General features: G+C 35.0%; 1 protein-coding gene across 1 annotated transcript; it reads right to left on the reverse strand.

Moving 5' to 3' along the window:
• Positions 1-299: 299 nt before the first annotated feature.
• Positions 300-1,771, reverse strand: LOC104233805 (abscisic acid receptor PYL4-like). The gene has a single exon (XM_009787254.2). The coding sequence runs from the start codon at positions 1,426-1,428 to the stop codon at positions 772-774; it is 657 nt and encodes a 218-aa protein (XP_009785556.1). The 5' UTR covers positions 1,429-1,771; the 3' UTR covers positions 300-771.
• Positions 1,772-14,021: the final 12,250 nt, after the last annotated feature.

Here is a 14,021-nt window from a genome sequence, read left to right on the forward strand (position 1 = left end):
CCCCTTTTTGACTTGTTTAGGACCATAAATTCAAGAAGTCTTCATTTTTTCTTAAACTTCACGCCCAGTCAAACAGGTACACATAAATTGGAACGGATGGAGTAATTACTCAAATCTGTTTTGATCGAGCCTCACTTTTCAAATAAATAAATTTGAACCTAACGAGGGCAATTGCCAATTAATATATTGATGATATCTTCATATTTCTTCATCCGATAGATTTCTTGAAGCTCTAATTCAACAACTAGAATTTCAACCCAAATTAGAACTTATATGCTTCGTACAAGGAACAAACAATATATCATGAAACACTAGCATTTCTTTTCTCTATTTTTGATGTATATTAGCATTTACTTCACGAAAAATATAAACATGATTTAAAAATAGATATAAAGTAAGAAAAAGAGACCACAGGAGAAACAACTTAAATTCCTAGCGTACAAGTAAACCATGAACTTATCTTCAACAAGTGACGACGACAACCTGGACCAGAGATGAAAAATATGTAAAAAGAAATGGAATGATTTAAAGATCTTAATTCGTACCAAAATACATCATCTGATCAAGATATCATCGTCACAGGCATCATCGATCAGTTGTTTTAATCTGTTTTGAACTCCGATCCACGGAGAAATTAACCACCTTGTATTTGTATTTTTTGCTTGTCATATAGATCAATCCATTTTGAATCCAAGCTAATTTTGAACCGGTTTATTGATTTGACATGTCCAAGTTTGATCCAAGTCGTCCATTTGCCACCTCGAGCTACGTTCAAGCCATGTTTCGTCTGCTCAAATTCACAGCGATTTGGGCAAGGGATTGGAGGTTACATTTGACAATAGTGTCCACAAAAACACATGTTTCTTCTTTAGTATTCCCATGTGGTATATCAACAACGTACGATTCCACGACGATAGTACTAGTGCTCGTACTTCCATTGCAAGAGGGATCGGAGTGGAGGGTGGTTACAGATCGGTAATTTACCAGGCGGTGGTCGCCACCAACAACGCTGAAGCTGATGACGTGGCGCTCTTCGTCAAGGATCTCGAGCCTCTCGGTGCTTCTCGCAGCGGGAAGGCCCGAGATGACATGCACTTCGCGGAGGGTGCCCACGTCGCCGTCCCCAACGATGACGTGACAGCTCTTGACGAAGTGTTTATAGGCTTGAGGTTTATCGAAACGGCGGATGACGGACCATACGGCAGAGACGGGGGCGGAGACGCGCTGGATCACGGCGGAGCAACACTGGTTTGGGCTAACGGATTGAGTGTGGTATTTAACGACGGAATCCGGTACTTGTGCGGTACATGGTATTGGTGTATGTCTTTGTAGTTTATTACAAGTGGTGGCGCCGGCGGAAGTTGTAGGGGTGGTGGTAGGGTTGATTCTTTGGAATAAAAGTGATGATTTTGGAGGATTTGGAGGCATTTTTTTTGCTGATTTCGTAGAAATGGTTGATCTGAAACAGAGAGAGTTTGAGGTTAGTTAGTTTCCAAGATTTTGTTTGGTTATGAGGCTGATATGAGGTGGTTCTTGTGTTGCGTTCTTTTGGGTGAAATTCTTATGGTGAGCAACGTCCAATTCCAACCGTGAGTTTGAGTCATGAGCAAGGTGGAGAGTTCTAGAGGGAAGGATACCGAGGGTCTATTTGGAAACAGCCTCTCTAACCCAGGGTAGGGGTAAGGTCTACATACACACTACCCTCCTCAGAGTTCACCAGTGAGATTATACTGGGTTGTTATTATTGTTGTTGTATATAATAAAATATATATCCAGTTGGTTAAATTTAGAGCCCGTTTGGACATACTATTTTTTTTTTGCTTTTTTTTCAAAAAAATAAATTTGAAAACAATGTTTGGACATACAATTCTTATCATTTTTTCCTTTTTCACTTGAAAATCTATTTTCAAATTTGAAATTTTCAATTGAAAATGGGAATTTTTCAAGTTTTTAGATTTACAAATTTATCCCATATTTTTAAACAATAGCATTTTGATTGTTTATCATATATCTTTTGTTGATTTTTTGGGCTGCTACTTCTTTTTCTTTGTAACATCTGCATCTTCTTGATGCCTTTGGCTAATAATATTCATTTACTTCATCAAAAACAAAAAAAAAATAGCATTTTGATTGTTTATTTCAAGTAGGATAATCAAATTGGGGTGGTTTTGATATTTTTTATAAGTTGTGGGGGTATTAATCATGTTTTATGATTTTGAAAAAAAAAAGACATCCAAATATGTTGCAAAAATTATAACCAAACACTAACTTCATCTTCAATTCAAATTTTAGTACAATTTCAAATTTTTTTTAAAAAAAAAATTGGAATCATGTCCAAACGCCTACTTAGATTTATATAGGAGTATTTAATGGGTACGAGAGTTAAAAAAGAAAACTACATTAAAATTTATGATCTTAAGGTGCAAAGATATTTCTGTGTAAGAGCATGTTGTTAGAATAGAGTTAAAAGAGTTTTTAAATATAATACTTCCCAATTCAATTTAGATAAGGTAGTTTGACTCAGCATGAAGTTTAAGAGAAAAGAGGAAGATTTTTGAAATTTGTGATCTTAAAAGCTTAATGAGTAAAAGTTTTGTGGAGCCATGACATTTATGTGGTTATAAAAACTTATCATTAAAGGTTAAATGGGTAAAATAAACGTTTAAAGATAAACTATTTCCAATTATAGAAATGTGTCTTTTTTTTTAACGAACTAATAAAAAAAGTGTGTCATCTAAATTGAAGTGGAGGGAGTAATGTATATATATTTTCAAATGTATTACAAAAAAAAAGTCATATAAAAATAAACTGGAATGGATAATTATATATTATATTGATATGTAGTTATATGTAAGATAAGTCTCATGTAAGAAAGGGGGGGAATAGTAGAGCTAGGAAAAAGAAGGAAGAGGTGGTTGGACTTTGAGAGGAAGAAGAGAGGAGATGTTTTATGGGGGTGGGGGTGGGGGGGGGGGTAAATAGGAACAAGATGCTGCTTGTGAGCTTATTATATGGTAGTAAAACCACAATCTTCGAAGATTCCTTTTCTCGTTCTTTTTCCATCTTTAATTAATTTTCCATCTTATATTACTTAATCTTTTATTGAAAATAATAAAATTAAAATCTTCGGAAAAAAGTTTTAAATTTCTTTAGGGGTCGTTTGGTATGAGGTATAAGAGGCTATAAGGGTGGTATAAAAATTTAATATCACCTTAATACTCTGTTTGGTTAGTAAATCAGGTATAAGTTATCTCGGTGTTAATTTTAACACCGGGATAACTTATATCTTATAGAAGGTGGGGTAATTAGCACCAGTATAATTTATATTTTCTTCTTAGAAATTATGCAATTGTCATTCTTAATACAACATATCAAACAGAGAATAAACAACAATCTCAGCATAACTAATCTCAGCATAACTTATCCCAATATAACTTATATCGGCATAACTTATACCGGTATAAATTGTATTCCAACCAAACGACCTCTTAGAATAGTATAGGATTCCACGAATAACGTTGTATAGTAAGTAATTGTGCTCAACTTAAAAAAGAGTAGGTGAGGAGTGAGCTATACAATTAGTCAACTGGCTGTATATATTTGTAATGCGTAATTTTGACGGTTTAACTATCAGTAAATAGACCAAAAAAGAGTATAAATAACGTTTTTTTTTTCCAAACCATCGTAAAGGTCTAGCAAATTAGGTTGAAATATTTAAAGTTTTGATTTGTAGAATGGTGATTTTTATTTTATTTGGGGATTGAAGGGGGAATCGCTACTTTCTTCGATTTACTAATATTTTAAGCGAAGTTTTTCATGTGCATACTATGAAAGCACCTCGACCAGATGGGCTTCACCCTCTGTTTTACCAAAATTACTGGGACACTATAGGGGACTCTGTTAAATATTTCTGTCATAAGGTCTTCACTGACTATGAAAACGATCCAACAATAAACTCTACTTTCATATGTCTTATTCCCAAAAATAATAATGCATCCACAATTGCTCAATATAGACCTATTAGTCTTTGTAATACTATTTACAAAATTATTACAAAAATATTAGTAAACAGATTAAAACCGATTCTGGAACATATCATCCATCCCACACAATCCAGTTTTCAACAAAACAAAAGAGGTGCATATAATGCTATCATAGTACAAGAAATTATTAATAAATTCCCAAAAATGAAGGGTAACAATCTAAGTATGCTTCTTAAGATAGATCTAGAAAAAACGTTTGATAAATTAGAATGGTCCTTCATTCGTAATACTTTAGTGAGTTTAAATTTCCCTCATAAATTTGCTAAATTAATCATGTGTTGTATTACCACCACTATAACCTCAATTTTAATTAATGGTAGTCCAACTGATTGTTTTAACCCCACAAGAGGCATTAGACAGGGTGATCCTTTGTCACCTTATCTGTTCATCCTATGTCTAAAAATGGTGTCCAGGAAAAGAAATAATGCAGTTGACTACCAGGCATGGAATCCAATTTCATTATCAAATAATGGCCCACAATTATCTCATTTATTCTTCGTTGATGATATTATACTCACTTCAAAATTACAACTAATACGTGTCAGTCAATGGTTAATGCTATTACACAGTTTACACATCAGTTTGGCCAATCTATAAACTTTGATAAATCAAAAATATACTTTTCAAAGAATTGTCAGCCGAATACTAAGAATATTATTCTTCAAATTTTTCGTATGAAAGAAGGGAAAAGTTTTGGAAAGTATTTGGGATTCCCTATTTTTACAACTAAGCCTTCAAAAAAGAACTACCAATTCTTATTCGATAATTTTAAAACAAAATTGGCAGGCTAGAAAATAAATTTTCTATCACGCGCGGGAAGACTGACTTTAATCAAATCTACACTAAATCACCTTCCTAATCATTTGATGCATTATATAAAAATACCTACTTATATACTAAGCTACCTCAATCGGTATCAAAGGAATTTTCTATGGGGCACAACACCTCAAAAGAAAAAATTACATCCCATTAAGTGGTCTACAATCACACAACCTTTGGAACTCGGGGTTTAGGTATACAAAATCTCTGTACAAAAAATCACTCACTCCATGCAAGCCTTGCATGGAGAATGTTTAATAATCTACAACAGTTGTGGGCAAAAGTTCTTTTAAATAATTATATACGCCCGTAATCTTTAATAAATTATAAATGTTCTAATACTTGACATAATATAATTAACGGCTGGAACTACTGTTGTTTAGGTTATAAATGGAATATTACAACGGGACAACATATTAGGTTCTGGAATGACTCATGGCTCAAGCATAATTTAATACTTAGAAACTACATTTATGGTCCTATGCCTCAATTTGAGGAGAATAAATTAGTATCTAATTATTTTTACAATAATAGATGGCACATTGAGAACGTACCTTTCAACTTACCTCCACATATAATTTCCCTAATTGATAATGCTTATATGCCACTTGTATCCACAACTTGTTACAAAATTTACTGGGATCTAACAAAGAATGGGATCTTCTCTGTTAACTCAATGCACAAGTATCTAATCAACACTACTACACCTAGTGGTACATGCACAACCACCTCGTACAACTGGATTTGGAAACTTCCAATTCCTCCTAAAATATCCTTTTTTCCTATGGTTAATTTGCCATGACAGACTTCCAACAGCTGTGTATCTCACACGACTAGGTATTACCAGTTCAATAATATGTCAGCAATGTCATAACGATACTGAAATAATTAGTCATTTATTTCAACATTGTCCTAACGCCCTACAAATTTGGAAAGCCCTTACCACTTCCCAGTAGCACCTTCTCATTATCTCAAAATGATATTATGAAGTGGCTGTACAAACTTATACATACCCCACTGGTATCGACACATTACAAAATTCCTTATACCACTCTGATTCCTTTTGCGTTATGGGAACTTTGGATTATAAGAAACAAATTTACTTTCGAACATCAAAAAGTAGTTTTAAATATGCCTTCAATTTTAACAAGGGCGACTGAATATTACTTCTTAACAAATCATTCTATTAAGAATAATTTAAAGTCCCCTATCTATATCAAATGTCATCCACCAAATCATACTTTTTATAAATTAAATATTGATGGATCTTGCTCCCCTAATCAAAGCAACTATGGTATTGGCGGAGTTTTCCACAATCACCAAAGCAATTGGATTTTAGGCTTTGCAGGATCCGTGAAAGCAGGCCCCAATGTTCAAATAGAGCTACTTGCACTCCTCAAAGGATTACAAATTGCTGTCCAAAAACAGCTCACACCAATCATCATTGAGACGGATGCACATGCAATAATCGGTATGTTCAAATCACATATAATGCACTTTACTAATATAATTAATGACTGCAGGTCATTGCTCCAACAACTGAGTAGTCCATCGGTACAAGTTATCTACAGAGAGCAGAATTGTGTAGCAGATAGTTTAGCTAGATATGGAGCAACGCACGCATAGGAGCACTGCCTATTTTTTGGGACACCACCACCTTTTGCTATGTCTTGTTCTGAATAAGATCACACGGGAGTTTATTAGGAATTCTGCACAATCTCTCTCTAGTTTATCTAGCTTATCTATTATGTGTAAAAGGAGAAACTCTTTAGTAACTACTACTTCTACTACTAGTAATGTTTCCTATGTGGGAGAACAAGCACCAAGTCCTAGCTTTGTACAACGGATGCCTTGTATACATCCACTAAACAAATACGCTGTACTTGTTTAGTATGCTATAATATAATCTATCTTTCCAACCAAAAATAATATATACATGCTAAACTCGTGAAAAGAAAAAAATAGAAGTAAGATAATAAAAAAAAAAAAGGATACCGTCCATTGGCAAGTCCGAAGAGTCCAAAAAAGGCCAAAATGGGTGTACCATGGAAAGTCGCAACATTTTCTTTTAATCATTCCGGTCCACTTTAATAAAATAATAAAAAAAAATTATTTTCATACATATTAAAAAATTTACCTTTTAGTATTAATTAATAATAAAATTAGTCATATTAACCTTAATTTCTTGATTGAAAATATAATAAATACTTCTAGGATCTTAACTCCAAAGGTAACTTCGAAAAAAAAGAATTTAATTCCTTCTTAATATCTGAAAAAAATAAATATTTTGGACCATAAAAATTCGATTAAAGTGGAACAGATGGGGTAATATTCAAAGAGTAATTCGTATTGTGCCATCATATGCTCCAACTTGCGACTATTCTACAAGTACAGTACAAAATGAAAAAATAAAAAAGTACAATACAACATGCTCCTAAGGTACTCCGGTTTTGCGATTAGTACATATATAAAATTGATTTCAACATGTCTCGACTAAGGGAAAGGGGTTGAATGCTTTAATAATTAGTTAAGAGGGGTTGAATTTTTTGACCTCCTACATCAAACAGTAAGATGAAGCAAGTAGCAACCATGATAATCATCAAAACCCCATTTTTCATGCAAAGTTAATCAAATTCTTCCTTATTCCTTAATTAAAGCATGACAATTTATTAGTTGAAGTATCAAACAATATAACCGCACAGGTACTAACTAGTCATAATTGGCATCTCCAACTTGCATCTGCGCAACCCAACTTAACAAATTAGATTGTAAGATGATGCACGAGGCCACGAGCACAGAGAGTACAACATTAGATCACTTCCAAGAAGGGGCAGTAGTGGACTCTCGGATTAAATCGTGGGTGCCCATTCGCCTTAAATCTCGAAGTACCACTTTGAAATGGGATATTCAATAAATATTTTTTATAATATTAGTAGCTTCCAGTATAAAAATATAGTTGTCCACCCTAAAAATAAGTACCAATTTAATTTATACGCGATTTAAAGATTACGTGATTTAATTTAATACGAATGATTTAAGAACAACAAATAATTGAATTAGAGAGAGAATAAACAATCAAACCAATTTTGTGATGGAGCAATCAAACCTGGTTTTAAGTTAAACACTGAAAACTGGCTTCGATCGGGCCCTCCATATGAGCTCGGTTGAAATTAAAGAAGAGAGTAGCTGAAGAACACTTTGCATAATAACTAGAAGACAAAAATAAACTTTTATTGCTTTGATGTGCGTGCCAATAATGGTTTAAAATAAAAAGTTCTCCCCTTTATATAGTAGGAGAATTTGAATCCTAGTACAAATCTAAATAAGGTAAAACATAATTTTTTTTCCGGTAAATATCGATCCGCAGTTGACATCAGACGAGATTTGCGCCATAATATCCGGTTGAGGGCAGATATTACGGCTCCATGCTCATCATGCTTAACCGTTTCTCTTTTTCCTTGATCTCGAAACTTTTCTTGGTCCGGATCTGGTGTTTAGCCGTACCCGATCCCAGATGCACCATTCGCCCACCCAAGCTCCGAAACGAGAGACCCTTCGGCTTCGCTCGCCAGATCGTGCTTCCCTCTCATTTCTCTATTGGGGAATCAGGGGTAACATGATCCCTGATTTACCCGTACACAGGTAATCTCCTCACTTTTCGGAGAGCAGATTTATCGAAGCGACGAGAAGTGATTAGTTGACCTTGGTTCCTTCTTCTGTACGCTACAATCGAGTCGACGAGTCAGTAAAATGTCCCATCAGTCGCGTCGTTCTGACTTCGGACACGTGTCAACCGTCGGTTGACCTCCTTCGAATGTGAAACGTCACACATTAATTACTTTTTATCTATAAAAACTTTGGTTCTTTTCACTTTTTTTACTTTCAGATTTCAGAACTTCTTAATTTACCCCCGGACATTTCACTTGCTTTTAACCCCTTCAAATATTTATACATTGTTCTTCATACCCCCATATCTTCATCCTCCCATCTTCAAATCTTCATACCCGCCTTCATACATTCATATTTCCCATAACTCGATGGCGAAGACTTCGAAATCCGTGCACCAACAGACCGTCCCTTCAACTTCTAACTCGGCCACGAATGTTGAGGTTACCGTACCGGAAGTGGCCCCGAAGCATTCTCTAAAGAATTTCATCCCCGGAGACTGCTTTATAGAAAACGACTTCAAGGTCGAAAAGGCTTCCAAGCAAGGGGATCGAGGCGAGGAGGTGTGGTGGTACATATGCTCCATCACCGAGGACACGCTCCCTACGGTTCGGGAGGACTGCAAGTGGGAGGGCAAAGAAGTGGTCGTCCCTAGTCCTGATAGGGATGACACGTGGAGGGGTATCTAAGTGTTTATACATACCCCTTCACATTTGGCATGTGGATATCATAATCCTCAATTTCTGCAAAAGGTACGAGATCTGCATCGGGCAGATTCACCCGCCCTTTTGGAGGATCTTGATCCTCCTCCACCACTATGTCAATAATACTGAGGCACATATGTTGATACCTAATTTTTCCCTCATATATTGTAAATATGCACATATATCTTCAAAATGGTGCACATGCATTATGATTAGATTTACAAACATGCACAAGTGTTTTTATAATTTTCTATAATTTTAAAAGGCTTTAAATCAATTTATTTCTTCATTTTTTATTATACAAATATCCAATAATTATCCCTCATATTATTTTTATGATGATTTAATCATCTAAATTCATCATTTATGCCCATATAGTGTTTAAATATTTTAATTGTATTTTTTATAATTACATTTATATTTTTAGGCTAGAATTGCACATTTTACAATAATAGCCCATATAAATGACTTTTTATATTTTTATAATGTTAAGTAATTATTTTAAATTATTTTCATGCAAAAATAATATTTTTTATTATTTATTAATTATTTTTATAAATTATTTTACTGATTTAATTGGGTATTTAAAATTTAGCCCTTTCTAATTAATTTGGGACCTAGCCCAATTATATACACCAGCCCAATACCCAATTACCCCTACCCAATTAAACTGCCCGACCCAGAAACCCCTTAATCAGAACTGTTGATCTATGATCAATGGTCCATATTACGTCCGCCCATTTTAACTTAACCAAACCCAACCCTAATCCCCATTATACCGTCTCCGTCGCCCTCAAACACTCTCGTCTCACCCCTCACCCTCTCAAACCCTAAAGCTGCCATCTCACCCAAGCATCCCAAGAATCTCTGTTCTAATGGGATTCTCCCATTACTCCCTTACCATTATAAGGGTTTTCCCTTATTTGGCACCCGATTCTGGAATAACTTAGGTACTTGCCTAAATATGGCAAGTACCCCGATTTGGTTCCGTCTAAATCCATGTTTATCCTTTGAATCTAGACAATCTCAAGTTCAAACACGTTATTTGTAATGATTCTCTCATATCTCTCTTGATTCGCTAAGCCCTAAAGGTTAGGATTTCAGATCCTCTCTAATCTGAACCAAATCAGGTTCAAACTCTGTCTTTTAAGCATTTTCTTCATCTATATTTGCTTTGTTATTTATAGATCTATTGATTTTTTACCGATTGTGTGATTTACTTAAATCTAGGGTTTCAAACCCTTTCTTTTACTTGAATTAAAACCGATTCGATTATGAGTTTCCTTTAATAAACTCTTATATATGTTTATTTGGTACGAATATGTGTTATTCTCTTTTAATCTGGCTGATTTGGTGTTTCACTCGAAACTAGAGTTTCAGATCTTTCTAGATCTAATTTGGTTTTTGATTTCTTAATTATTTTTCTTTAATATTGTTGTTTATGTGTCTCTATGCATTTTATTACAACTCTTTGTTACTGCTGGTTCTTACTTGCCCTAAATTTGGGGTTTTGATTCTTCAGAATCAAACCAAGTCTGTTTGATTCTGGTTTTCCTTTTGAATTCTCCTGTCTACATTATGTACCTCATTTTACTGCTGAATTTTTTTGGTTTGAAATCTTTTACTGATTTTCCGATACTTTTTCCTTTCTCATATGTGACTAATACTTTCCTTATTTACCATGAGATTGTTTGTTAATTGATATCTTTCTTAATCTAAATAGTACTTGCCTGATTTTATGCTATTGTGTTCTGTTAATTGGTTGAAGCCAACCTTGAATTGATTCTACTTCTATTTTCATTCCTTATTTATCTATGATTTACCTATTACTTTATTTGTCTATTTCATTGAGTACTATTTAGACCCCTTCCTTACTCCCTCAAGACAGGACTCGAACTCTCTGATTCTGACTAAAAAGTTTAAGCTCTTCTTGCTTTCTTGTTCTGATTTCTATGCTAAGTGTCTCTTGATTAGGCCGGCTGAAAGCCAATGCCAAAATTATTCTGGAACTTCATTGATGTGGTATACTTACTTGCTTTCTCACTTAACTAGTATGCCCTAACCTTTGCAATGTCATTCTCTATACCTTACTTGACTAGCCTGTTTCAATTCTCAGCATGATTTCTGCCTTTCACATAATCATATGATCCTATTTAGTAACCTTGTAACTTAGGGTTAACTTGTTCTAATTAATATGAATCCTTTTCATGATTTAGCCTAAGGTTTAACTGGTTTCATGTATTACTTGTTAATTTTATACCTGTTCTAAACCTTGCACACTATAAACATGTAATCAGTTAGCTTGTTACTTAACTCACATGTTTTGTTTGTTTAACTCAAATATTTTTGCCCAATTGCTGCTGTGATTAAACCATAACTATTTCGACTACTAGCATGAGTATTTATCTTAACTAGACTTCAACGTATTTGAACTATGTGTTTAAGGATGAATTCTGGATGTTTCCTTGGTGCAGTTCTGCGTGCAATTCTATGTTTTGAATCATGTTTCTTCTTAAATCCAACTATCTTTTAAAAAACTTCCTTTTTATGTACTGATTTTCAAAACCCCTACTCTTAGTCCTTTAGGTTCTCAACCACCCCAGTATAAGTGCTGCCTAGGGTACTTGAGATTTCTTTGAACTCTAACACATTGGGGGCTAGTTTTTCAATCTCTTATGAACTCTTTTTTGAATTTTTGGTTCTGGTATGAGCATTACCCGGGGTCCCTGAGGCTATTTGGGAACTTTGACACACTGGAAGCCTAGTTTTAATGTGTTGTGGATGAATCATTGCTATGGTTCAAAGCTGTTATGTGGGAAGGCCTGGTTCCCAGGTTTATTTGGGCATATGAAGGCTCCCTATAGTGTACTGATACCATTATGTAATTCATTTGGGTATTCTGGTCTGTAATAACTATGTAATAACAGATTTGGGGATATTTAGTAATGTTGGGGGGTTATTCTTATATCTTTTGTTGAAACTAGGTAGAAATCCTGCCTATAGGATTTAATTATGCTGATTGAACTGTGTGAGCACTATACTGTGTTTAGAAATCCTGCCTATAGGACTTTCATAATCCTTTTGATTCTGTATTTTACATTTGTATACTAGAGATCCTACTTATAGGATATTCGTTCAATTCTGTACATTAGAAATCCTGCTCATAGGGTCTATACATGTTTTCAACAAATGTGCATTAGCAATCATGCCTATAGGATCTTGTTGTTTGAATTAACTATCCTTCTTGGCAATTTGTTTCATTTCTGCCCATACATAGTTAATAGATATCATGCCTATAGGATTTAAATCAATTTCAAACCTAGAAATCATGCCTATAGGGTTTAAAGCAATAGATGTCATGCCTATAGGACTTAAGTCGATTCAGCAATTAGCAAGCATTCCTATAGGAAATAGAAATCTATTTCTTTACGAGTTAAAATCAGTACTACACCCAGAAACCATGTCTATAGGTCTGTAATTAATAAGCTCATAGAAATCATGCCTATAGGGTTCTGTTAATCGATTCTGAAGTCAATCGCTATTGTCAATCACTTAGACAACATATCGGTAGGTCTTAATAATGATTCTAGGTTTATAATTATGACATATTACTGCCTGAAGTGCTCAGATTCTAGGATTCTAAAGTTAATAAAGTTTGCTGATTCAATTGCGTGCTTTTGTTGCCTATGTGTGGAGGTCAATTTGAGCCCGTACTTGTTCTTTATTTGAAAGTCCTACTTGTTTTGTTTATCACTTAGATTTCACATATTAAGTAATATAGGTTGTTCTAAAACTATCCCAAATAGAGGTCCTAATACCTCCAGGACCGTAGGTAAGGGACATGTAATGCACGTATAGAGAACGAGCTAGAAACTACTAGAACGCTTAAGTAACGACTTAAAGATAGTAATTGGGTAGTAAGGATATAATAGTCTGTGCGTTAATGCTATGAGTAATACCCCGATTTGAGGGAGTTACAAAGTATTGCATGGAATAATCCTATAGGCTAAAAACTTAGGACCATCCCCTATACCCCTATTTAATAGAAATTGAATATTGTATTTGTCCAAATTATTTTTTCTCCCTTTTAGACTAATTCTCTTAAATTAAGTTCCGTCGGGACCCACCGTTGTGGACCTCGAGGGATGCCTAACACCTTCCCCTCAAGGTAATTTCGAGCCCTTACACGATATCTGGTGATGTAAACTGGTTATAAGAGTTATGTGCTCTAGGTGCCCTAAGACACCTTAATCCGTTAGGTGGCGACTCTTTCGGTTCCTTACCCATCTCAAAAAAGAGCTGTCCCAGAAATGTTGAAACCCGATTTCGCGAGAAAAGGGAGGCGACAACCTCGATTTACCATTGACCATATGCTTCGTCTCTACAATCCCCGAATCTTCCGAAGAGGATTAATCAAGCTTGTTCGTCGGGCAAAGAAAGCTCCATTCTTGAGCATTGACGAAGATAGGGATCGAGGCTGGAAGGGGAGATTCGTTCGGGTGAAAATCGAGGATCTCAGTCCCTCCGAGTTCCTACCATTCCCTGAAAAGTGGAACCTAGCCCGTAAGTTCCTTTCTTTTTTAAGTATGTAGAATTTCATTTGGATTTTTGTTCTTCTTTCTCATCCCCTGGTTCTACCATCGTGCAACGTTTTCCCGATTCCCCAACTTAGTTCCCCACTTCAAAGAGTGGGTCGAGGGGATATGCAAACACCTATCATACTTCAAACGCGAATGGCACAAACTTTCGAAAGGCAAGTGGGAGGAACATTCCCATGATGAGTGTTCTC

The sequence above is a fragment of the Nicotiana sylvestris genome, chromosome 7 (genome assembly GCF_000393655.2).
Source record: "Nicotiana sylvestris chromosome 7, ASM39365v2, whole genome shotgun sequence".
Classification (NCBI taxonomy): Eukaryota; Viridiplantae; Streptophyta; class Magnoliopsida; order Solanales; family Solanaceae; genus Nicotiana; species Nicotiana sylvestris.

What these genes read in the sequence shown, in the direction of transcription:
- LOC104233805 (XM_009787254.2), bottom strand. Translation starts at nt 1,428, where the DNA reads ATGCCTCCAAATCCTCCAAAATCATCACTTTTATTCCAAAGAATCAAC.